Source organism: Oncorhynchus kisutch, linkage group LG11 (genome assembly GCF_002021735.2).
Source record: "Oncorhynchus kisutch isolate 150728-3 linkage group LG11, Okis_V2, whole genome shotgun sequence".
NCBI lineage: Eukaryota > Metazoa > Chordata > Actinopteri > Salmoniformes > Salmonidae > Oncorhynchus > Oncorhynchus kisutch.
Window position 1 is genome coordinate 45,408,308 of NC_034184.2, and position 25,318 is coordinate 45,433,625.

The 25,318-nt window shown below is 42.1% G+C and overlaps 1 protein-coding gene across 1 annotated transcript in view; it reads left to right on the top strand.

Moving 5' to 3' along the window:
• adgra1b (adhesion G protein-coupled receptor A1b) overlaps positions 1 to 25,318 on the top strand; it is a 248,648-nt gene that overhangs the window by 12,840 nt on the left and 210,490 nt on the right. The window contains exon 2 of the mRNA XM_020495023.2: positions 11,946 to 12,017. Within this exon, the coding sequence (XP_020350612.2) occupies positions 11,946 to 12,017 (72 nt within the window). The remainder of the gene's footprint in view (positions 1 to 11,945; positions 12,018 to 25,318) is intronic.

The window sequence follows — 25,318 nt, forward strand, 5'->3', positions numbered from 1 at the left end:
AGGGCCTGTAAGTAATATTTTCATTGTTAGTATACACCTGTTGTTTACAAAGCATGTGACAAATGAAATGTTATTTGCTTAATGAAATCTACCACTCCCTTCAGCCCAGTGTCCCACATAGTTCTTGACTTGATATCTATTGTGATCGATTTGATTTCTCCCTAGAGAAACGGCACATTGGGCTCACAAAGAACCCAAAGTAAATGGAATTCAAGTAATTGAAAAGACTTCAATCAATTAGTTGTTTAATAACCCCCCAAAATAAAAAGTGGTGGTTATTCGCTCAGCACTAACCGTAGGGAACATTAACTTCTTTCTAGGCTCTGCACTGCATGGGTCCTCAACACACCACATGCAGCACCACTTACTCAGTCTGCCCTCTCCGTTTGTGTTTGTGTGTCACCCTCTCAAATTGCAAACAATTTCAAACCACATGTTGCTCAACCATCGACATACTATGTGATTTTGTCTTGGTAAATGGAATTGATTATTTCAAATGTTCCATGCCCTCCAGCATTATCCTTAAAAATGTGGGCTTTGCAAGGTTACTGATTTGCACTAACCAAGCCAGATCCTTTTGAGGAAACAGATTTATGGTCACAGTGTACTCCCTTCCTTGTCCAGTGGGGCGGCGACATGTGCAGATGTGCTCAGCTGTCAGGCAGGGCTTATTTGAAGTTCTGCTATAACCCACTTGAACTCCAGAGCAATGTCTGTTTTGCGTCCAAGGTCAATGTTTGTCTATATGAAATATGTTATTTTGGTTAGCTGTGCCTAGTAACTGGATATTATAGAATAACAGAGGGTTTGCAATGCTTGAAGAGAAGTGCCTGGAAATCATGGGGCCAGGCCTATCTGAATGCTTGCAATAGTTCACATTGTGATCTTTACCCTACTTGGTCCCCATGATTGGTGTCTTGGATCACATCAATTGAAGTTATTTTTGTTTCTGCACTTTTATAATAATACAGTCGAATGTCTCTGGTGTATGGCTGTCTCCGTTCTGTAATAGGGCTGTTTAGACCTCACAGAAATATCTCAGCTGTCTTTGGTCAGAGGGAAAAATGAAAGCCAGGGTTGTGCTCTAGGAGAAGAGCTGATAGGTAGGTTGTACACCAAGTTCAACCAATTAGAACAACACACAAGTCCAATGAGACATGGATCTTTTTCAAAACAAAGATAATTCGCGCCATTTAAAGAGGTAATCTGCAGTTGCTACATCCATTTTTGGAATGATAAATGAATGATATTGATTCTTGAAGAATATAAATTATAAATGCTTCATGAGCTTAGTTCAACTGTTGTACCCCATAATAACCCAGAATATAAGCTTGTTTTACTCCATTGTTTGTAAACAAAGTATATGTAAACAAACACTACATAGCCTTAAAACTATATGTTTGATATCATGGCTGGTCAGTCCTTACATTCATAGCTCTGATTATGAATTTGACAGTGGTTACATATCTCCAGCCCCACCCCTCAGGTTTTTACCGAAACAGGAGCAGGGTGGACACTTTATTATTGTTTCAACTGCTGATTGCCACATTAAGGAAAACATTCAGTTTTAAATTGTGTTACGCTGTATGAATGAGCCATGTCAGCCTGTGTGTATTAGCGTGTGTGCGCGTGTGCATGTCCTCTTGCGGTTCACAGGGCCTAACCTTTTGCATGTTAGTGCTAATCAGAGAAACACATGCAGAGAGTGATGACATACACCATTTGTTCCGGCCCAGCCAGACAATATTTAATTTGTCCGTTCCCCTGAAAGCAGCTTATCCTAGGAGAACATAATTGATATTGTAAATAGAAAGTTGGAAGGACACTCTAGAATTTAGTCATGCGCTGTTTACATAATGTTCAATTATGTTTTGCCTCTGATTTCCTGGACGTTGTGCAGAGGCCTAAGAGAGGTATGTGGGGATTGCCGAGGAGCTGGTTTCCTCTGCATACACAGTGCGGGACACGCTTGAGTTTGCACAAACAGAGGCTGCTTGCATTAGCGGTGCATGGGTAAAATCACAGAGGAAGCTGCCTGGAAAAAAGCCATATTAAAATTATGTTGTGGTAATTGCGTTGTTTGCTCTATAACCCATTCATTCTTATGCCACCGTGATATATACTGAACAAAAATATAAATGCATCATGCAACAATTTCAACTATTTTACTGAGTTGCAGTTAATAAAGGAAATCAGTCAATTTAAATACATTAATTTGGGCCTAATCTATGGATTTCACATGACTGGGCAGGGGCACAGCCATGGGTGAGACTGGGAGGGCATAGGCCCACCCACTTGGGAGCCAGGCCCTGCATATCAGAATGATTTTTTTTCCCCCACAAAAGGACTTTATTACAGACAGAAATGCTTCTCAGTTTCATCAGCTGTCCAGGTGGCTGGTCTCAGACAATCCCGCAGGTGAAGAAGCCGGATGTGTAGGTCATAGGTTGGCGTGGTTATACATGGTCTGCGGTTGTGAGGCCGGTTGGACATACTGCCACATTCTCTAAAATAACATTGGAGGCAGCTTATGGTCGTGAAATTAACATCAAATTATCTGGCAACAGCTCTGGTAGACATTCCTCCAGTCAGCATGCCAATTGCACACTTTCTGAAAACCTGAAACATCTGTGCCATTTTGTTGCGTGGCAAAACTTCACATTTTAGAGTGGCCTTTTACTGTCCTCAGCACAAGGTGCATCTGTGTTATGATCATGCTGTTTAATCAGCTTCTTGACATACCACACCTGTCAGGTGGATGGATTTTATTGGAAAAGGGATGTAAACTAATTTCTACACAAAAGTTGAGAGAAGAAGCTTTTTGTGCTTTTCTCTGGGATCTTTTATTTCAGCTCATGAAACATGGAACCAACACTTTACATGTTGTGTTTTATATTCTTGTTCAGTATACAATAAGGCAGAGACAACAAAAAGACAATCGTCACACAGTGGTGGAATACAGTACCAGTTAAAAGTTTGCGCACCTACTCATTCAAGGGCTTTTCTTTATTTGCACTATTTTCTACATTGTAGAATAATAGTGAAGACATCAAAACTATGAAATAACACATAAGGAATCATGTAGTAACCAAAACAGAGATTCTTCAAAGTTGCCACCCTTTGCCTTGATGGAATGGAATTTCTTTCCATTTTGAGCCAATCAGTTGTGTTGTGGCAAGGTAGGGGTGGTATACAGAAGATATTCCTATTTGGTAAAATACCAAGTCCATATTCTGGCAAGAACAGCTCAAATAAGCAAAGAGAAGCGACAGTCTATCATTACTTTAAGACATGAAGGTCAGTAAATCCGGAACATTTCAAGAACTTTGAAAGTTTGTTCAAGTGCAGTCACAAAAACCATCCAGCGTTATAATGAAACTGGCTCTCATAAGGACCGCCACAGGAAAGGAAGACCCAGAGTTACCTCTGCTGCAGAGGATATGTTCATTAGTTACCAGCCTCAGAACATGCAGCCCAAATAAGTGCTTCACCGAGTTCAAGTAACAGACACATCTCAACAGGAACTGTTTAGAGGAGACTGCGTGAATCACACCTTCATGGTCGAATTGCTGCAAAGAAGCCACTACTAAAGGACAACAATAATAAGAGACTTGCTTGGGCCAAGAACCACGAGAAATGGACATTAGACCGGTGGACATCTGTCTTTTGGTCTGATGAGTCCAAATTTGAGGTTTTTGGTTCGAACTGCCGAGGCTTTGTGAGACTCTGAGTACGAGAACGGATGATCTCTGCATGTGTGGTTCCCACCATGAGGCATCGAGGAGGATGTGTGATGGTGTGGGGGTGCTTTGCTGGTGACACTGTTGGTGATTAAGGCACACTTAACCAGCATGGCTACCACAGCATTCTTCAGCAATACGCCATCCTATCTTCAAACCAAGCTGCTTACCTATTGCAGATTCAGTCTTCCCAGCCTGGTGCAGGTCTACAATTTTGTTTCTGGTGTCCTTTGACAGCTCTTTGGTCTTGGCCATAGTGGAGTTTGGAGTGTGACTGTTTGAGGTTGTGGACAGGTGTCTTTTATACTGATAAAAAGTTCAAACAGGTGCCATTAATACAGGTAACGAGTGGAGGACAGAGGAGCCTCTCAAGTTACAGCCTCTCAAGTTACAGGTCTGTGAGAGCAAGAACTCTTGCTTGTTTGTAGGTGACCAAATACTTATTTTCCATCATAATTTGCAAATAAATTCATTAAAAATCCTCCAATGTGATTTTCAGGATTTTTTTCCTCATTTTGTCTGTCATAGTTGAAGTGTACCTATGATGAAAATTACAGGCCTCTCTCATCTTTTTAAGTGGGAGAAGAACTTGCACAATTGGTGGCTGACTAAATACTTTTTTGCCCCACTGTATTTGTTGCTTTTATATTATTTTTGTAAACAGTTCATTTATATGTGGGACCAATACATTGAATATGCCTAGGCAAAATGTTCAGGCACTTGGGAGAAGTTGAAAAAACACTTGGATATCCCCTGTATGTCCCCCAAGACCAGCACAATGTTTGAGAGAGGTTGCTGTTGTAGAAACATTGTTTTTATAGTGAACAATAACTTTTAGGCACATACAGTGTGCATAACAGTGCAATTACCACATCCGGACACTTGGAGAGGTTAAAATGACACTTGAATGTACCCTAGATACCCCTTAACACCACCAGAATGTTTGATATGGAGGTTGATATGGAATAAATTGTGTTTTTATACTGAACAAATATAATTTAGGGATTGCAAATATGTAATAGCACTGGAGTTATCTAATTTACAGACATATGTTACTTTGGAGAGGTTTAGGGACACTTTGAAATGTTCTGTGACCACACCTGACACCACATCTGCCCATTTCAAGTTGTTAGGTTTATCGATCCCATTTTTTTCTCCTGATATTGTTCACATGACTTTCCCTCCTGGGTGAAGATCAGAGAGAGCCCCCTCTCCCACCAGAGAGGAAGGGGGGGAAGTGGGGGCGGAGTTGGCCAGTTTTATGATGGTCGTAAATACCTTGCAGCAACACTTTCTCCCACTCTGCAGAAATGGAAGTTAAAAATCCCTTTGTTACAACAGAGAGAGAACTGTAGAACCATTTTGCAGAACTGTAACATCACAAGGTTGGACATTGAAACAATATTTCTAACGTAAATAATGTGGTAAATGGTTCATGGGGCTCTAAACAATAATCATGTCAAATAAGTTGTTGTTTTGTGATATCATTAAGGAAGGTATAACCAAATAATGATAACATTGTTAAATAGTATCCGCAAAACACCAGCCTCAACGTCAACAGTGAAGAGGCGACTCCGGGGTGCTGGCCTTCTAGGCAGAGTTGCAAAGAAAAAGCCATATCTCAGTCTGGCCAATAAAAATTATAGATTAAGATGGGTAAAAGAACACAAACGCTGGACAGGGGAGCTCTTCCTAGAAGGCCAGCATACCGGAGACGCCTCTTCACTGTTGTTTTGCGGGTACTATTTAATGAAGCTGCCAGTTGAGGACTTGAGGCGTCTGTTTCTGCATGGAATAGCCTTCATTTCTCAGAACAAGAATAGACTGACGAGTTTCAGAAGAAAGTTCTTTGTTTCTGGCCATTTTGAGCCTGTAATCGAACTCACAAATGCTGATGCTCCAGATACTCAACTAGTCTAAAGAAGGCCAGTTTTAGTGCTTCTTTAATCACAACAACAGTTTTCAGCTGTGCTAACATAATTGCAAAAGGGTTTTCTATTGATCAATTAGCCTTTTAAAATGATAAACTTGGATTAGCTAACACAAGATGCCATTAGAACACAGCAGTGATGGTTGCTGATAATGGACCTCTGTACGCCTATGTACTGTAGATATTCCATTTAAAAATCAGCTTTTTACATTTCCAACAATAACAATTTCTACACTCTATTTCTCATCAATTTGATGTTATTTTTTTGGACAAAAACAAGGACATTTCTAAGTGACCCAAAATGTTGAAAGGTAGTGTACATTTGTTTCATCACAAAACCGTAGACCAACATCTGTGCTGTGAAGTCCACAATGAAAACATTGCGTGTAACGAACAGTTACATGACCTACAGCGTGGTCATGCAGGTTCATGTTTTTCCGACAGTTTACTAAACAACTACTGATTTAGAACCACAGAATTACTGCAAGTCATCACAAAGAAAACAGACCACTGCTTCCACTATTCCAGCACCTTTATTTATTTAACTAGGCAAGTCAGTTAAGAACAAATTCTTATTTTCAATGACAGCCTAGGAACAGTGGGTTAACTGCCTGTTCAGGGGCAGAACGACAGATTTGTACCTTGTCAGCTCAGGGATTTGAACTTGCAACCTTCCGGTTACTAGTCCAATGCTCTAACCACTAGGCTACCCTGCCGCCCCCAGCACCATTTCAACTTAAACATTTAAGCTTCATGAAATCAACTACACTATATATCCTTAGTTTAATACAGTGAAAACAATCTTAAAAATACCAAAAACAATTTAGTCCAATCAATTTAACAAATTGTCATGTGGCAGTCCATGGTACTGTTTTCTGTTTGTGTGTGCGTGTGTGCGCAAGAAAAAAAAACTCTTGACTCGCCCTACATGTAGACCAGTTGCCATCCTCCTCTCTTTCATGTTGACAAAACGGTCTATGACTGTGTCATACAGTAGTACACACTTTTTAGTTTTTGTTGTCAAAGGCTACCTGGCTAAAATGATTGCTAGCCTGACTTCCTCGGCAAGGGCAAGAATGAACCAGCTAACGTGAGCCTACTAGACTACATACTGAACTTCAATCGTCTCAGGCCAGTGGCACAATATACGAATTCATGGTTAGATTACAATCTCTGTCATTGTCCTGTACAGAGAATTAAGACCAATTCCCCATCTCCATCCTTTGCGTAGGAAAGGGCCGATGTATCTAGCTACTGTGGGACACCACAGGCAGACCAGAAACAGACATGTTTTTCTGACAAATACGTTTTGCTTTTGATGTGATTTTATTGGAGTGAAGCCAAATCCAAACTGGCCTCCCTTGGTGGGTGGTTTTGCACCAGGACTACCAACAGTTGAGCTCAGCTCAACACTGATTTGCCAAAGGGAGGCCAAATGCTTGCTGGCATCAATCAATCAAATGCTACGGAGGCATGGCCTAGTCTTTTTGTCCAGACAGAATCACATACTTGGGCTACACATACTGAGACAGAGGGGGCTGTTTCCCTCGCTCGGGCGATTTCTCCGGTGATCTAAAGTCACTTACGAATTGAAAGAAAATTATGAAAACACAGAGAGACGAAAGAAACAAATGATAAATGAATGTAAAATATTTTGGGAAGTCTGGCTTCCCTTGGCATCCATGAATACATTCCACTGCCTGCCTGCCCTTCAGAGGGGTGTTCTGCCTGTACAGGGATGATGTGAGAAATCAAATCAAATGTTATTCATCACATGCAGATGTTATTGCGGGTGTAGCGAAATGCTTGTGTTTCTAGCTCCAGCAGTGCAATAACATCTAACAATACACACACCCTAAAAGTTACAAAAATAATTAATGATTATATAAATATTAGGATGAGCAATGTCGGAGTGGCATAGACGAAATACAGTAGAATAGAATACAGTGTGTATATAAATCAAATGTATTTACAGTGCCTTGCGAAAGTATTCGGCCCCCTTGAACTTTGCGACCTTTTGCCACATTTCAGGCTTCAAACATAAAGATATAAAACTGTATTTTTTTGTGAAGAATCAACAACAAGTGGGACACAATCATGAAGTGGAACGCCATTTATTGGATATTTCAAACTTTTTTAACAAATCAAAAACTGAAAAATTGGGCGTGCAAAATTATTCAGCCCCCTTAAGTTAATACTTTGTAGCGCCACCTTTTGCTGCGATTACAGCTGTAAGTCGCTTGGGGTATGTCTCTATCAGTTTTGCACATCGAGAGACTGAATTTTTTCCCATTCCTCCTTGCAAAACAGCTCGAGCTCAGTGAGGTTGGATGGAGAGCATTTGTGAACAGCAGTTTTCAGTTCTTTCCACAGATTCTCGATTGGATTCAGGTCTGGACTTTGACTTGGCCAATATAACACCTGGATATGTTTATTTTTGAACCATTCCATTGTAGATTTTGCTTTATGTTTTGGATCATTGTCTTGTTGGAAGACAAATCTCCGTCCCAGTCTCAGGTCTTTTGCAGACTCCATCAGGTTTTCTTCCAGAATGGTCCTGTATTTGGCTCCATCCATCTTCCCATCTTCCCTGTCCCTGCTGAAGAAAAGCAGGCCCAAACCATGATGCTGCCACCACCATGTTTGACAGTGGGGATGGTGTGGTCAGGGTGATGAGCTGTGTTGCTTTTACACCAAACATAATGTTTTGCATTGTTGCCAAAAAGTTAAATTTTGGTTTAATCTGACCAGAGCACCTTCTTCCACATGTTTGGTGTGTCTCCCAGGTGGCTTGTGGCAAACTTTAAACGACACTTTTTATGGATATCTTTAAGAAATGGCTTTCTTCTTGCCACTCTTCCATAAAGGCCAGATTTGTGCAATATACGACTGATTGTTGTCCTATGGACAGAGTCTCCCACCTCAGCTGTAGATCTCTGCAGTTCATCCAGAGTGATCATGGGCCTCTTGGCTGCATCTCTGATCAGTCTTCTCCTTGTATGAGCTGAAAGTTTAGAGGGACGGCCAGGTCTTGGTAGATTTGCAGTGGTCTGATACTCCTTCCATTTCAATATTATCGCTTGCACAGTGCTCCTTGCGATGTTTAAAGCTTGGGAAATCTTTTTGTATCCAAATCCGGCTTTAAACTTCTTCACAACAGTATCTCGGACCTGCCTGGTGTGTTCCTTGTTCTTCATGATGCTCTCTGCGCTTTTAACGGACCTCTGAGACTATCACAGTGCAGGTGCATTTATACGGAGACTTGATTACACACAGGTGGATTGTATTTATCATCATTAGTCATTTAGGTCAACATTGGATCATTCAGAGATCCTCACTGAACTTCTGGAGAGAGTTTGCTGCACTGAAAGTAAAGGGGCTGAATAATTTTGCACGCCCAATTTTTCAGTTTTTGATTTGTTAAAAAAGTTTGAAATATCCAATAAATGTTGTTCCACTTCATGATTGTGTCCCACTTGTTGTTGATTCTTCACAAAAAAATACAGTTTTATATCTTTATGTTTGAAGCCTGAAACGTGGCAAAAGGTCGCAAAGTTCAAGGGGGCCGAATACTTTCGCAAGGCACTGTATATAGCCCTTCTTACTTCAGCTGATATCTCAAAGTGCTGTACAGAAAGTCTATGTATAGGGGGCAGCAGCCTCTAAGGTGCAGCCAAATTTCTTCAGCCTCCTGAGTGGTGAAGGCGCTGTTGGTGTGTGAACCATTTCAGATCATCAGTGATATGTACGGCGAGGAACTTGAAGCTTTCCACCTGCTCCACGACGGTTCTGTCGATGTGGATAGGTGTGTGCTCCCTCTGCTGTTTCCTGAAGTCCACTATCAGCTCCTTTGTTTTTTCTACATTGAGTGAGAGGTTATTTTCCTGCCATCACACTCCCAGGGCCCTCACCTCTCTGTAGGCTGTCTCGTAATTGCCTACTACTGTTGTGTCGTCTGCAAACTTGATTATTGAGTAGGAGGCGTGCATGGCCATGCAGTTGTGGGTGAACAGGGAGTACAGGAGGGGGATGAGCACGCATCCTTGTGGGGCTCCTGTGGCGAGGGTCAGCAAAGTGGAGGTGTTGTTTCTTACCTTCACCACCTGGGGGCGGCCCGTCAGGAAGTCCAGGACCCATTTGCACAGGGCGGGGTTCAGACCCATGGCCCCAAGTTTAACGATGAGCTTGGAGGGTACTATGGTGTTGAGTGCTGAGCTGTAGTCAACGAACGGCATTCTTACATAGGTATTCCTCTTGTCCAGATGGGATAGGGCAGTGTGTAGAGCAATGTCGAGTGCATTGTCTGTGGATCTTTCGGGGCGGTATGCAAATTGGTCTAGTTTGTAGTGGCTGCTTTTAAAAAAACAGAACCATGGATTTCAGTTTCTCCTGGTCAATATACTACATTCAGGGTGAGGAACCATCTAACATCAAGTTTTAAAATAGTGAACTACTTCTTTTGAACTTCTGGCAAATCTCTTATGATGCTCAGTTTTTAACTCTCAACTTGTGCTCCTATGCAGTAGCTTGTCTCTCCGTTGACCGATTTTAATATGAACTTGCTCAGCAGTCTCTATTAAAAGTCTTTAATGCCATTATACACTGTATTTATGCTCTCAAAATGTTCTTTGAATATACTTTTTTTTGTGTACATTTTCACTGTGTGTATCCCACATCATGCCAATTCCAAAATAACTACAACCCCCCACCCCCCTCCCGCTAGGCTGGTGAGTAATTTGCCTCTTCAGCACAATGCATTGTGGGATCACACTGCTTAATCCTAGGGCATTAGAAGGTGACAAAAGAAGATGACTCGTGACACAACCTAATTACCACTCTTGCCAAACCTCTGCCATTACTCCTGAGAATGGAAGGGGAGGAGGAAGACGAGCGAGTGATTTGACCTTGGGTGTCTATCTGTAGGAGCGTGCCAGTAGGAGACATGCAACGTGGTGCATGCAAAGCATCAGGCCCCGTCTGCATGCAGACTCACTGCCATGCTCCATCACGCACTGCATGGCCTTACTGCCAGGCCAGCCCTGCAGCAGACAGGATGATCTAAGGTCTGGCAAGAGCGATTTAATATTTTAGCCGATATGAAATCCCCAAAATGCCATTTTAGGTGTATTTCAAATTATGTGCATCTGGGCAGAGGAATGAGCGTGACATAAATCATTACACACTCAGCCTACAGCTCTGAAGGGAAGGAGGGTCAGTAGAGAGGGGTGAACTAGGTATCTCAGCATTCAAAGTCAAAATAATTTACTGCTGTATTCAAGTCCATGAGTGGAAATCAATGGAAGAACGTTGCCGAGATCCTGCATTGTTCGTAAAGTGTTGGCAGGCAGGGTGTAAATGTCTGTGTGCGTGTGAATGTGTGGTTGAACACAGACTAGTGGTTGTTTACTGGTGTATGGGTGGACTTTATCTTTTGTCTGATATGTTTGTTTGTTTCACTAGAGCAGCAGGTAACACAGCCCTCCATCTGTGTCCTAACGAGTCCCCCTGGACCCTCCAGACACAACACTGATGGGCTAGTGTTTTTCACTATGGGATGATGTGCATTTGTGTGTCTGTGCACTGCATTCGTCCTTGCTTTTGTGTAATTGTTTCTGTAATGGTGGTTAGCTGAACTCCTTCCGGAGGCTCAGTGTGTTATGACTGATGTTTTTGAGTAATTGGGTGTGTTCTGCTAAGAGGCTTTGCAGAGAGTCTTGAATGAATGTTTTTAACCCTCCTTGATACACAAACAAATACCCATATTACAAGATAAATACTCAAGATCCTTTTCCCCAGATTCTTTTAAAATAAAGCACTACTTTACCCTTTAAATATACTTCAACAAGAACAGAAATGTATATCCACATAGAGTCCTGGGGCAAATATGTATTTATTGCCTATACTGTACCTGTTGAGCACATGCACATCATTGACTTGTTTGCGGTTCATAGTGGTAGCTGTAGATCAGGGGGGGTCAAACAAGTTTTGCCCTGGGGGTCGCATTCGGTCTTCAATGAGGTTATATTTCCTAGCCATCAAAAATGGCAAACAATAGCCACAGAAATCCATAAATAAGACCAAAAAAATGCATCCAAGATGGGACATTTAAGGCCAGATTAAATCAGAGATACATTTCTATCTCTCACCAAGTTATTGACAGGATGCATCATTTATTGGACATTTGTCTGTATTTTTGTGATATCTACTAATAAGTCTACTAATATGTCAAAAGGCTCACCATCTCACAGTCAACCTTTCCACTCTTCTGTCCACAGGATCCTCAGTAACAACAAGATCTCACTGCTGAAAAATGCCTCCTTCTTTGGCCTGACAGTCCTGGAGAAACTGTAAGTAACCATCTGCTGCTGGGAATTGTTCTGTTTGTCCTCCCCTGAGCCATAATGGCTGTCATCATGAAAATGACCCTGCCTGCGCTGTGGAAGGGACAGTGCAAGGGGAAAGCCACGGGGGCTAGGGTAAAGCTCAAGGAGATTTTGTTGTTAATGCTAGCCCAAATCAAATGTTGACTGCTTCCACTTTCAAGACACTGCACTTAACATCAATTGCCTGAGTAAATGTCTTAATATTTATAATATATAGTAGAATATACACTGAGTGTACAAAAAATGACATAGACTGACCCAGATGAATCCAGGTGAATCCTATGATCCCGTATTGATGTCAAGTGTCAAATCCATTTCAATTCGTGTAGATGAAGGGGAGGAGAAAGGTTAAAGAAGGATTTTGAAGCCTTGAGAGAATTTAGACATGGAGTGTGTATATGTGTGCCATTCAGAGGGTGAAATGGGCAAGACAAAAAATGTAAATGCCTTTTAAACAGGGTATGGTAGTAGGTGCCAGGCGCACTGGTTTGTGTCAAGAACGGCAACGCTGTTTCACGCTCAACAGTTTCCCGTGTGTATCAAGAATGGTCTACTACCCAAAGGACATCAACCCAACTTGACACAACTGTGAGAAGCATTGGAGTCAACATGTGCCAGCATCTTTGTGGAACGCTTCCTACAATTTGTAGAGTCCATGCTCCGACGAATTGAGGCTGTTATGATGGAAAAGGGGTGAGTGCAACTCAATCTTAGGAAGGTGTTCCTAATGTTTGGTATGCTCAGTGCACATCATATCATAAATAGGGTCCTATAAAATCCCATTTATTTGTTGCCTGATTCCGTTTAGTTTTTTCCCAAATTCCATTTTCCCTGTTTTGTTTTGCCAGGTTTCTGTTTTCAAGGTTCTGCTCTCAAAATTTAAATTAGTACATTTTAATCATTTAACAGACACTCTAATCCGAAGCGACTCACAGGATCAATTAGGGTTAAGTGCCTTGCTCAAGGGCACATCGACAGATTTTTCACCTAGTTTGCTCATGTGAACACAGGCAGAGAAGCACAAGAAGAGCGGGAGTGCGGTGGAAGAAGGTGTGAAAACACTTCGTTGGGGACCGCAGCAAAGCAAATTGGTGCAACAACAAAACGTCACTTCTAGCGACATATCAAGGAACCAATAGCGGATCTCACTGACAAATTGTTGGCAACATTTCGCGGCTACATAGGGATGGGCAAGACTCCCTCATGACCAGTCCGTCCATCCTGCCAGCTGTAGCTGTTGGCAGCGCACACCGGCTGTGCTATCACGAGCGGGGTGTGCCAAAGCACTGCTTACAGGTGCCCTCAGTGAGTGGGCTGTGGGGGCCAGCTGTTGCAGAGTCTGCACGTTTGGCGCCCAGAAGGCTGTGGTGCTATGGCTGACTGACGGGCTTACCCAGCACCGTCTGTGATGCTGTGGAATTTTGATTCTACCACACTGTGACCAGAGTCCCCATTACTGTACCCTGGATCTGGAAGGGAGAGGAGGTAGCTAGACACATTGGGATGAGACTGAGGTGATGATTATACAGCATATTGCCTGGTGTTTCTAGTTACTCAAGCATTTGAGGGTATGGAATATTCTTCTGCATATTGTTCTCTTTTAAAGACTATATCATGTTTTGATTATTGAGATGCTGGCTATGTACCATTGATTAGCATATATTTGCAACCACCTGCTCAAAATGGAGATTCATGTTCGACGCAATTATTTTCCCTTTTGTTTTACCCACACTAGAATTGATACATTTCATCACCTCAGAGAGGAGACGTGTTGGGTGATGGCTTGAATCTCACCATATAGTCCTGGGCTCATTATCTGTCAAAGTGGGTCAAATTTATAGCATGCATATGAACAAAGGACACCACTGTTCTCTGTCAAGATGTGATGCTTTACTAGTTCAATGTGTTCCCACAATGTAAACTATCCCATTCCATAGCATTTCATTTCCTTGAAACCCATGTCGTCAAATTGAGAATTCAGTAGTAGTATGTGACCTATGTAGCATGTGATATGTACAGGTAACTGCCAAAATAATGGAAACATGAGTAAATGAGGGATACAAGAAGTGATTCCTAATTAAGCAATTAACATGAACAATTAATTAAGCAATTAACATCCCATCATGCTTAAGGTCATGTATAAAAATGCTTGGCAGACCATTATTTTGGCAACCATGGCTATGCCCCCATAGGATTACAATGCCCCCATCCACAGGGCACGAGTGGTCACTGAATGGTTTAATGAGCATGAAAATGATGTAAATCATATGCCATGGCTGTCTCAGTCTCCAGATCTCAACCCAATTGAACACTTATGGGAGATTCTGGAGCGGCGCTTGAGACAATGTTTTCCACCACCATCAACAAAATACCAAATTATGGAATTTCTCATTGACGAATGCTGTCGCATCCCTCCAATAGAGTTCCAGACACTTGTAGAACCTATGCCAATGGCATTGAAGCTGTTCTGGCTCGTGATGGCCCAACACCCTACTAAGACATTTTATGTTGGTGTTTCCTTTATTTTGGCAGTTACCTGTATGTGTATGTACAGTGGGGCAAAAAAGTATTTAGTCAGCCACCAATTGTGCAAGTTCTCCCACTTAAAAAGATGAGAGGCCTGTAATTTTCATCATAGGTACACTTCAACTATGAATCTAAAAATCCAGAAAATCACATTGTAGGATTTATTATTTATTTCTTATTTTTATTTATTTATTTGCAAATTATGGTGGAAAATAAGTATTTGGTCTCCTACAAACAAGCAAGATTTCTGGCTCTCACAGACCTGTAACTTCTTCTTTAAGAGGCTCCTCTGTCCTCCACTCGTTACCTGTATTAATGGCACCTGTTTGAACTTGTTATCAGTATGAAAGACACCTGTCCACAACCTCAAACAGTCACACTCCAAACTCCACTATGGCCAAGACCAAATAAATGTCAAAGGACACCAGAAACAAAATTGTAGACCTGCACCAGGCTGGGAAGACTGAATCTGCAATAGGTAAGCAGCTTGGTTTGAAGAAATCAACTGTGGGAGCAATTATTAGGAAATGGAAGACATACAAGACCACTGATAATCTCCCTCGATCTGGGGCTCCACGCAAGATCTCACCCCGTGGGGTCAAAATTATCACAAGAACGGTGAGCAAAAATCCCAGAACCACACGGGGGGACCTAGTGAATGACCTGCAGAGAGCTGGGACCAAAGTAACAAAGCCTACCATCATTTGCACACTACGCCGCCAGGGACTCAAATCCTGCAGTGCCAGACGTGTTCCCCTGCTTAAGCCAGTATATGTCCAGGCCCGTCTGAAGTTTGCTAGAGAGCATTTGGATGATCCAGAAGAAGATTGGGAGAATGTCATATGGTCAGATGAAACCAAAATATAACTTTTTGGTAAAAACTCAACTCGTCGTGTTTGAAGGACAAAGAATGCTGAGTTGCATCCAAAGAACACCATACCTACTGTGAAGCATGGGGGTGGAAACATCATGCTTTGGGGCTGTTTTTCTGCAAAGGGACCAGGATGACTGATCCGTGTAAAGGAAAGAATGAATGGGGCCATGTATCGTGAGATTTTGAATGAAAACCTCCTTCCATCAGCAAGGGCATTGAAGATGAAACGTGGCTGGGTCTTTCAGCATGACAATGATCCCAAACACACCGCCCGGGCAACGAAGGAGTGGCTTCGTAAGAAGCATTTCAAGGTCCTGGAGTGGCCTAGCCCGTCTCCAGATCTCAACCCCATAGAAAATCTTTGGAGGGAGTTGAAAGTCCATGTTGCCCAGCAACAGCCCCAAAACATTACTGCTCTAGAGGAGATCTGTATGGAGGAATGGGCCAAAATTTTTTGCCCCACTGTATGTACAGTTGATGTCAGAAGTTTACATACACTTAGGTTGTAGTCATTAAAACTCCGTTTTCAACCACTCCACAAATTTCTTGTTAACAAACTATAGTTTTGGCAAGTCGGTTAGGACATCTATTTTGTGCATGACACAAGTAATATTTCCAACAATTGTTTACAGACAGATTATTTCACTTATGATTCACCTTATCACAATTCCAGTGGGTCAGAGGTTTACATACACTAAGTTGACTGTGCCTTTAAACAGCTTGGAAAATTCCAGAAAATGATGTCATGGCTTTAGAAGCTTCTGATTGACACCATTTGAGTCAATTGGAGGTGCTCAGTGCCTCTTTGGAGGTGCTCAGAACTCAGTGCCTCTTTGCTTGACATCATGGGAAAATCAACAGAAATCTGCCAAGACCGCAGAAAAAAATGTAGACCTCCAGAAGTCTGGTTCATCCTTGGGAGCAATTTCCAAACACCTGAAGGTAACACTTTCATCTGTACAAACAAGATGCATATAAAACTGCATCCTGGGTTAAAGGGTGCAGGCAGGCAATATAATGGACTGTGTATTGATTAAAGCTTTGATGTCGTTGACACAGTGGGGTCTGTAATGATTAGATCCCTTGATAAAGATGAGCAAAATAGACTGAATAAAATTAATAATACAAGTACGAGCTATATTATATGCTTAGATTTTTTTTAAATGATTGTTTATTAATACAATTGCTCAGAGGAAGAGATTTTGTTTAACAAGTATTAAATAGCAAATTCTCAAAGTAAGGCGGTCAGAATTATTGGATCCCCCGTTTCAAATACTCCAGCACCCTCCCCTTGTGAGAAAAACGACATTGAGCCAGCATTGGCACTTGGGTTGGAACTGGTGTTATGGTCATATGAACTTGAAATAGAGGCATTTGGCCACACTCACTAGCGGTGGGTTTGGACTTCTGAAAGAACAATAAGTATGCAGAAAATACCTTGTAAATACATTGTTTCTCCATATATATATATTTACATATTTCTTCGTATATCTTTTATGTATTTTCTTTTCCAAAAATCCACAATAAGAAGCTAGCCAAAAGCTAGCCAAAAGCTAGCCAGAAGCTCACCAGAAGCTAGCCAGAAGCTCACCAGAAGCTAGCCAGAAGCTAACCAGAAGCTAACCAGAAGCTAACCAGAAGCTAGCAAGAAGCGAGCCAGAAGCTAGCCAGAAGCTAGCCAGAAGCTAGCCAGTTTACTGGCTAACATTAGTATTCAGCTAACCACGGTTGATGGTCATCAGCTATTCTTTAGCTCGAAAAACTATCGCCAGTTTTGTACAACGCGACTCAGACCAGAACATACCGGACCTATTTTTCTCTCCATATCCCCAGATTTCAACCGAAAGCTCTGGAAGTTTACACCTGGGTCTTGCAGCTGCTATCCGTATGACTATTGCCTTACGTCGATCCCAGAGCAAACATCAATTATTCCGGCGCTAGCCAGCTGAAGAGTTCCATCAGCCACTCCTGGGCTACAATTACCAATCCGGACCCGTTTTACTGCTGACGCGGAGCCCCACCGGGCCTTCACGACTGGACTTCCGACGTTATCTGCCCGAGGGAGTTATCCAACTGGCCCCTCCGTCGCGACGTTACCTGAACGCCCATCTGCGGCCCGCTAATCGTTAGCTTTCTTATCGGCTGTTATCTGAATAGATCTATCGGACAATTTTTCTTGGGTCACTATAACTATATCTATTTTGCCAATTGGATTGATCCCCTCTACCACACGGAACCCCACTAATCTACCGACGGAAACGCACGAGGTGGCTAAAAACAGACCTCCATCCTATGCTAGCTTGCTACCAATGGCCCGGCTAGCTGTCTGAATCGCCGTTACCCCAACCAACCTCACTACTAACTGGACCCTTATGATCACACGACTAAGCATGCCTCTCATTAATGTCAATATGCCTTGTCCATCGCTGTTTTGGTTAGTTTTTATTGGCTTATTTCACAGTAGAACCTCTAGCCCTGCTCACTATACATTATCCAACCTTTCAGTTCCACCACCCACACATGCGATGACATCATCTGGTTTCAATGATGTTTCTAGAGACAATATCTCTTTCATCATCACTCAATACCTAGGTTTACCTCCACTGTATTCACATCCTACCATACCTTTGTCTGCACATTATACCTTGAAGCTAATTTATCTCCCCCAGAAACCTCCCTTTACTCTCTGTTCCGGACGTTCTAGACAACCAATTCTCATAGCTTTTAGCTGTATCCTTATCCTACTTCTCTTCTGTTCCTCTGGTGATGTAGAGGTGAATCCAGGCCCTGCAGTGCCTAGCTCCACTCCTATTCCCCAGGCGCTCTCTTTTGATGACTGTAACCGCAATAGCCTTGGTTTCATGCATGTTAACATTAGAAGCCTCCTCCATAAGTTTGTTTTATTCACTGCTTTAGCACACTCTGCCAACCCGGATGTTCTAGCTGTGTCTGAATCCTGGCTTAGGAAGACCACCAAAAATTCTGAAATTTTCATCCCAAACTACAACATTTTCAGACAAGATAGAACTGCCAAAGGGGGCAGTGTTGCAATCTACTGCAAAGATAGCCTGCAGAGTTCTGTCCTACTATCCAGGTCTGTACCCAAACCATTTTTACTTCTACTTTTAAAAATCCACCTCTCTAAAAACAAGTCTCTCACCGTTGCCGCCTGCTATAGACCACCCTCTGCCCCCAGCTGTGCTCTGGACACCATATGTGAACTGATTGCCCCCCATCTATCTTCAGAGCTCGTGCTGCTAGGCGACCTAAACTGGAACATGCTTAATAACACCCCAGCCATCCTAAAATCTAAGCTTGATGCCCTCAATCTCACACAAATTATCAATGAACCTACCAGCTACCACCCCAAAGCTGTAAACACGGGCACCCTCATAGATATCATCCTAACCAACTTGCCCTCTAAATACACCTCTGCTGTTTTCAACCAAGATCTCGGCGATCACTGCCTCATTGCCTGCATCCGTTATGTGTCAGCGGTCAAACAACCTCCACTCATCACTATCAAACGCTTCCTGAAACACTTCTCCGAGCCGGGGTATCCTGGAAGGATATTGACCTCATCCCGTCAGTAGAGGATGCCTGGTTATTTTTGTTAAATGCCTTCCTCACCATCTTAAATAAGCATGCCCCATTCAAGAAATTTAGAACCAGGAACAGATATAGCCCTTGGTTCTCTCCAGACCTGACTGCCCTTAACCAACACAAAAACATCCTATGGCATTCTGCATTAGCATCGAACAGCCCCTGTGATATGCAACTTTTCAGGGAAGCTAGAAACCAATATACACAGGCAGTTAGAAAAGCCAAGGCTAGCAGCAATGTTCTTCCTGCAACACAAACTCAAAAAAGTTCTGGGACACTGTAAAGTCCATGGAGAATAAGAACACCTCCTCCCAGCTGCCCACTGCACTGAGGATAGGAAACACTGTCACCACCGATAAATCCACTATAATTGAGAATTTCAACAAGCATTTTTCTACGGCTAGCCATGCTTTCCACCTGGCTAGCCATGCTTTCCACCTGGCTACCCCTACCCCGGTCGACAGCACTGCACCCCACACAGCAACTCGCCCAAGCCTTCCCAATTTCTCCTTCTCCCAAATCCAGTCAGCTGATGTTCTGAAAAATCTGGACCCCTACAAATCAGCCGGGCTAGACAATCTGGACCCTTTCTTTCTAAAATGATCTGCTGAAATTGTTGCAACCCCTATTACTAGCCTGTTCAACTTCTCTTTCGTGTTGTGTGAGATTCCCAAAGATTGGAAAGCAGCTGCGGTCTTCCCCCTCTTCAAAGGGTGGGACACTCTTGACCCAAACTGCTACAGACCTATATCTATCCTACCCTGCCTTTCTAAGGTCTTCAAAAGCCAAGTCAACAAACAGATTACCGACCATTTCGAATCCCACCATACCTTCTCCGCTATGCAATCTGGTTTCAGAGCTGGTCATGGGTGCACCTCAGCCACGCTCAAGGTCCTAAATGATATCTTAACCGCCATCGATAAGAAACAATACTGTGCAGCCATATTCATTGATCTGGCCAAGGCTTTCGACTCTGTCAATCACCACATCCTCATCGGCAGACTCGATAGCCTTGGTTTCTCAAATGATTTCCTCGCTGTTAGTGTAATTTAATTATGCCAATGTGCTTTCATCAATTGAAAACCCTTAATCTATTTTATGAGAATTTCTAAGATTCTTGTTTGCATAAAATAGACGCAGACCAGTCTTTCAATAATAGGTAACAGAATTTATTCTCGGAGCGCGCTGACACTTAACCACGAGCAACAGTTTATATACAGATCATGACGTCATTTCATTGCTTTAACAGAATCACCTCCTCTTGACCGGGACAAAGTGAGGTGAAAAGTTAATTCTAACTTACTAGCACACTCCCAGGTAACTTTTGACCCCTCAACATTATCGATCACCACTGAGCTGACAGTTCTAATTAACAGAAAACCTAGGAATGCACTCACTGCCTTATCTAAAAACCCCAGAGCTAAGTTTCTGTAGGTTCAACGCTAGGTTAACGACCTTATTTGTCCCCAACCCATTCGTTTCTTCCTAGTTGGAATGGTGTTCATTAACTTTAATTACTCCTTGTCCGTGTCACACAATCCCTTCTTATGAACTCATATTGTTAATCAGATATAATAAAACAGTATACGTTTACTTAGTTACAATTCTATTTAAAATGGGGATATTGTTTATTCATTTATTCATAATAATCCCAACACTCGACTGGTTCACCAACTACTTCTCTGATAGAGTTCAGTGTTTCAAATCGGAGGGCCTGTTGTCCGGGCCTCTGGCAGTCTCTATGGGGGTGCCTCAGGGTTAAATTCTTGGACCGACTTCTCTGTATACATCAATGATGTCGCTCTTGCTGCTGGTGAGTCTCTGATCCACCTCTACGCAGACGACACCATTCTGTATACTTCTGGCCCTTCTTTGGACACTGTTAACAAACCTCCAGACGAGCTTCAATGCCATACAACTCTCCTTCCGTGGCCTCCAATTGCTCTTAAATACAAGTAAAACTAAATGCATGCTCTTCAACCGATCACTGCCTTCACCTGCCCGCATGTCCAACATCACTACTCTGGACGGTTCTGACTTAGAATATGTGGACAACTACAAATACCTAGGTGTCTGGTTAGACTGTAAACTCTCCTTCCAGACTCACATCAAACATCTCCAAAGTTAAATCTAGAATTGGCTTCCTATTTCGCAGCAAAGCATCCTTCACTCATGCTGCCAAACATACCCTTGTAAAACTGACCATCCTACCGATCCTCGACTTCGGCGATGTCAACATAGCCTCCAATACCCCACTCAATAAATTGGATGCAGTTTCTGTACAGCACTTTGAGATGTAAGCTGATGTTCAAAGGGCTATATAAATACGTTTGATTTGATTTGATATCACAGTGCCATCCTATTTGTCACCAAAGCCCCATATACTACCCACCACTGCGACCTGTATGCTCTCGTTGGCTGGTCCTCGCTTCATATTCGTCGCCAAACCCACTGGCTCCAGGTCATCTACAAGACCCTGCTAGGTAAAGTCCCCCCTTATCTCAGCTCGCTGGTCACCATAGCAGCACCCACCTGTAGCACGTGCTCTAGCAGGTATATCTTACTGGTCACCCCCAAAACCAATTCTTCTTTTGGCCGCCGTTCCTTCCAGTTCTCTGCTGCCAATGACTGGAACGAACTGCAAAAATCTCTGAAACTGAAAACACTTATCTCCCTCACCAACTTTAAGCACCAGCTGTCAGAGCGATTCACAGATGACTGCACCTGTACATAGCCCATCTATAATTTAGCCCAAACAACTACCTCTCCCCCTACTGTATTTATTTATTTATTTTGCTCCTTTGCACCCCATTATTTCTATCTCTACTTTGCACATTCTTCCACTGCAAATCTACAATTCCAGTGTTTTACTTGCTATATTGTATTTACTACTCCGCCATGGCCTTTTTTTGGATTTACCTCCCTTATCTTACCTCATTTGCTCACATTGTATATAGACTTATTTTTCTACTGTATTATTGACTGTATGTTTGTTTTACTCCATGTGTAACTCTGTGTTGTTTTATGTCTCGAACTGCTTTGCTTTATCTTGGTTAGGTCGCAATTGTAAATGAGAACTTGTTCTCAACTTGCCTACCTGGTTAAATAAAGGTTAAATAAAAACAAAAAATTCAGAAAATACCTCATACCTACTGTAAAATATGGTGGTGGATCTTTGAAGTTATGGTGCTATTTTGCTTCCAGTGGTCAATGTCATCATGAACTTAGGCAAAAACCTTGTCGCCTCAACCAGAAGGCTGCAACTTGGCTGCGAGTGGATCTTCATTATGCGTCCAGTATGCAGAAAGTTGGAGGTCGTTTCACGAGCCAATGCTAGCTAGCGTTAGTGCAGTGACTGTAAGTCTATGATATTTAATAGCATGCTAGCAGTTCCCATAGACTCCCAGTCATTGCGCTAACACTAGTCATCAATAAGGCTAACACTAGTTAACAACATCCTTCAAACTGCATGCAGTAAAAATGGTATCCACGAGTTCATCTGACTCTGGCGAAGTAGATATAAAGCTTCATTGCCAAAATCCCAGTGTCCCTTTAACTAGACCAAAATGTTCCGTAGTTTTATAAATTAACACTGGTATGCAGGCAATGTCTAAAGAGGCCAATTTCTCTTCTCTCTCTTCTCTCTCTTCTCTGTGATGCCTGGTCTCAGTGGATCTCTCTGCAAGGCTATCATCAACTTTATTTTTCTGCCTAAAAAAGAGGAGCATTCCCCCCTTGCTTATGATTTTGGTTCAACATTTGAACAAACATTTGTTTGGTTTCCAGACAGGAAGTGTGTGAAATCACCCTGGGTCTTCAGAATGTCCACCAAAGCTGTTGCCAGAAAATGTTAATTTCTCTGCCATAAGCTGCTGTCAATGTCATTTTAGAGAATTTGGCAGTACATACAACCGGCCTCACAACCGCAGACCAAGTGTAACCATGCCAGCCCAGGACCTCCACATCCGGCTTCTTCACCACAGGTGAAGAAACTCTTCCAAGAGCTGGACGCCCTGCCAAACTGAGCAATCAGGGGAGAAGAGCCTTGGTCAGGGAGGTGACCAAGAACCCAGTGTTCACTCTGAAAGAGCTCCAGAGTTCCTCCAGAAGGACAACCATCTCTGCCGCACTCCACCAATCTGGCATTTATGGTAGAGTGGCCAGACGCAAGCCACTCCTCAGTAAACGGCACATGACAGCCCGCTTGTTTGCCAAAAGCCACCTAAAGACTCTCGGACCATGAGAAATAAGGTTCTCCAGTCTGATGAAACCAAGATTAAACTATTTGACTTGACTGCCAAGCGTGACGTCTGGAGGAAACCTGGTACCATCCCTAGGGTGAAGCATGGTAGTGGCAGTATCATGCTGTGGGGATTTCTTTTTCAGCAGCAGGGACTGGGAGACTAGTTAGGATTGAGGCAAATATGACCAGAGCAAAGTACAGAGACAAATGTTAACAAAATGCTGACCAATGTAATAAAGTTATGTATTTTCAAATAAGTTACCTTACACCTTATGTTGACTGACAATTTGTTAGCTACGCTATCCATACGAACCGCAAAGCATCTCAACGAGTGTTGAACATTCGTAAATTCATCAGTTATTCTGCGCATCAGTCTTTCCATAATTGTATGATTTTTTTGGTTTGCAAATGAACTCAAGCTTACAGACCATGTCAAATGTAATATAGCGAAGCATCTGAGTGAGTTGGGTGCGCAAGTACGCAGGTACCTTTCCGAAACGGATGACACAAACAACTGGATTCGTTATCCCTTTCATCCCCTGCCTCCAATCCACTTACCGATATCTGAACAAGAGAGCCTCATCGAAATTGCAACAAGCGGTTCTGTGAAAATGTTATTTAATCAGAAGCCACTGCCAGATTTCTGGATTGGGCTGCGCACAGAGTATCCAGCCTTGGCAAATCGAGCTGTTAAGACACTGATGCCCTTTGCAACCACGTACCTATGTGAGAGTGGATTCTTGGCCCTCACTAGCATGAAAACTTAATACAGGCACAGACTGTGTGAAAAATTATTTAAGACAGAGACTCTCTCCAATACAACCCAACATTGCAGTGTTATGTGCGTCCTTTCAAGCATACCCTTCTCATTAACCTGTGGTGAGTTATTCACCATTTTCAATGAACCTATAAGGTTTTATATATACAGTGCCTTGCGAAATTATTCGGCCCCCTTGAACTTTGCGACCTTTTGCGACATTTCAGGCTTCAAACATAAAGATATAAAACTGTATTTTTTTGTGAAGAATCAACAACAAGTGGGACACAATCATGAAGTGGAACAACATTTATTGGATATTTCAAACTTTTTTAACAAATCAAAAACTGAAAAATTGGGCGTGCAAAATTATTCATAATCACACATCATAATCAATCATTTCTTGCAACTTTCGGAAGAGACAATGAGATTTCCCTGTCTTTCTAGGCCCATGTGCGGTGCTCGTCGCTACCAATTTGTGTAGCCGTTAGCGATGATGCTAATGAAAACAGATGTAAAGGCTTTTCTAAAAAATCTTCTCAATTAAATTTTAACTACAAAGTAGCTTATGCTTACCTGGTAGAATGATATCATAATCATTGATGATTATTTTCATCAGCCAGTTGGTATTTTTCCCAGACCTCAAAAGTGATCTCCTGATGTGGTTTAAGCATTGTTGAGGTACTTAGAACATACGATTTAATGTTTTTTTTCTCAAAAAAATTTGTACAACCTGGAAATCAAAACCTTTTAAAATGTATTTTTCAAGATAATGTGAGATATTTACATAATATTTCTGTTTTAATAAAATATAATTTGAAGAACAAATATTGTAGCATTTCATATCTTGCAGTAAAATAAGACTTTATTCTCAAAAGAAGACAGATTAAATGTTTATGGATGAATGCTTTCTTACTTGAAAAATAGTCCTGATCATAGAGGGCTAGTCCTAGATAATATCCAAAACACTGAAATCATACATTGTCAGTTATTTGTACTGTCTTTCTACATAATGCAACACATATTTCCAATCTGGGAGGTAAACTCGATAAAATATTCAATAATTTTGCTGTGTATTTCAGATGCCATTAAAATGTACTAGAGACCAGAGTTCCTTCTGCAAAAATGTGAGGAATAAATTGTGCTTGAGTTGCATTTTAGAAATGTTTAATCATCGGTTTGATTGGAATGAGAGTGTTGAAGTACTGAAAGAGCAAAGAATTGATATCTTAAAAGGTAATGAAAACATAAACTTATATACC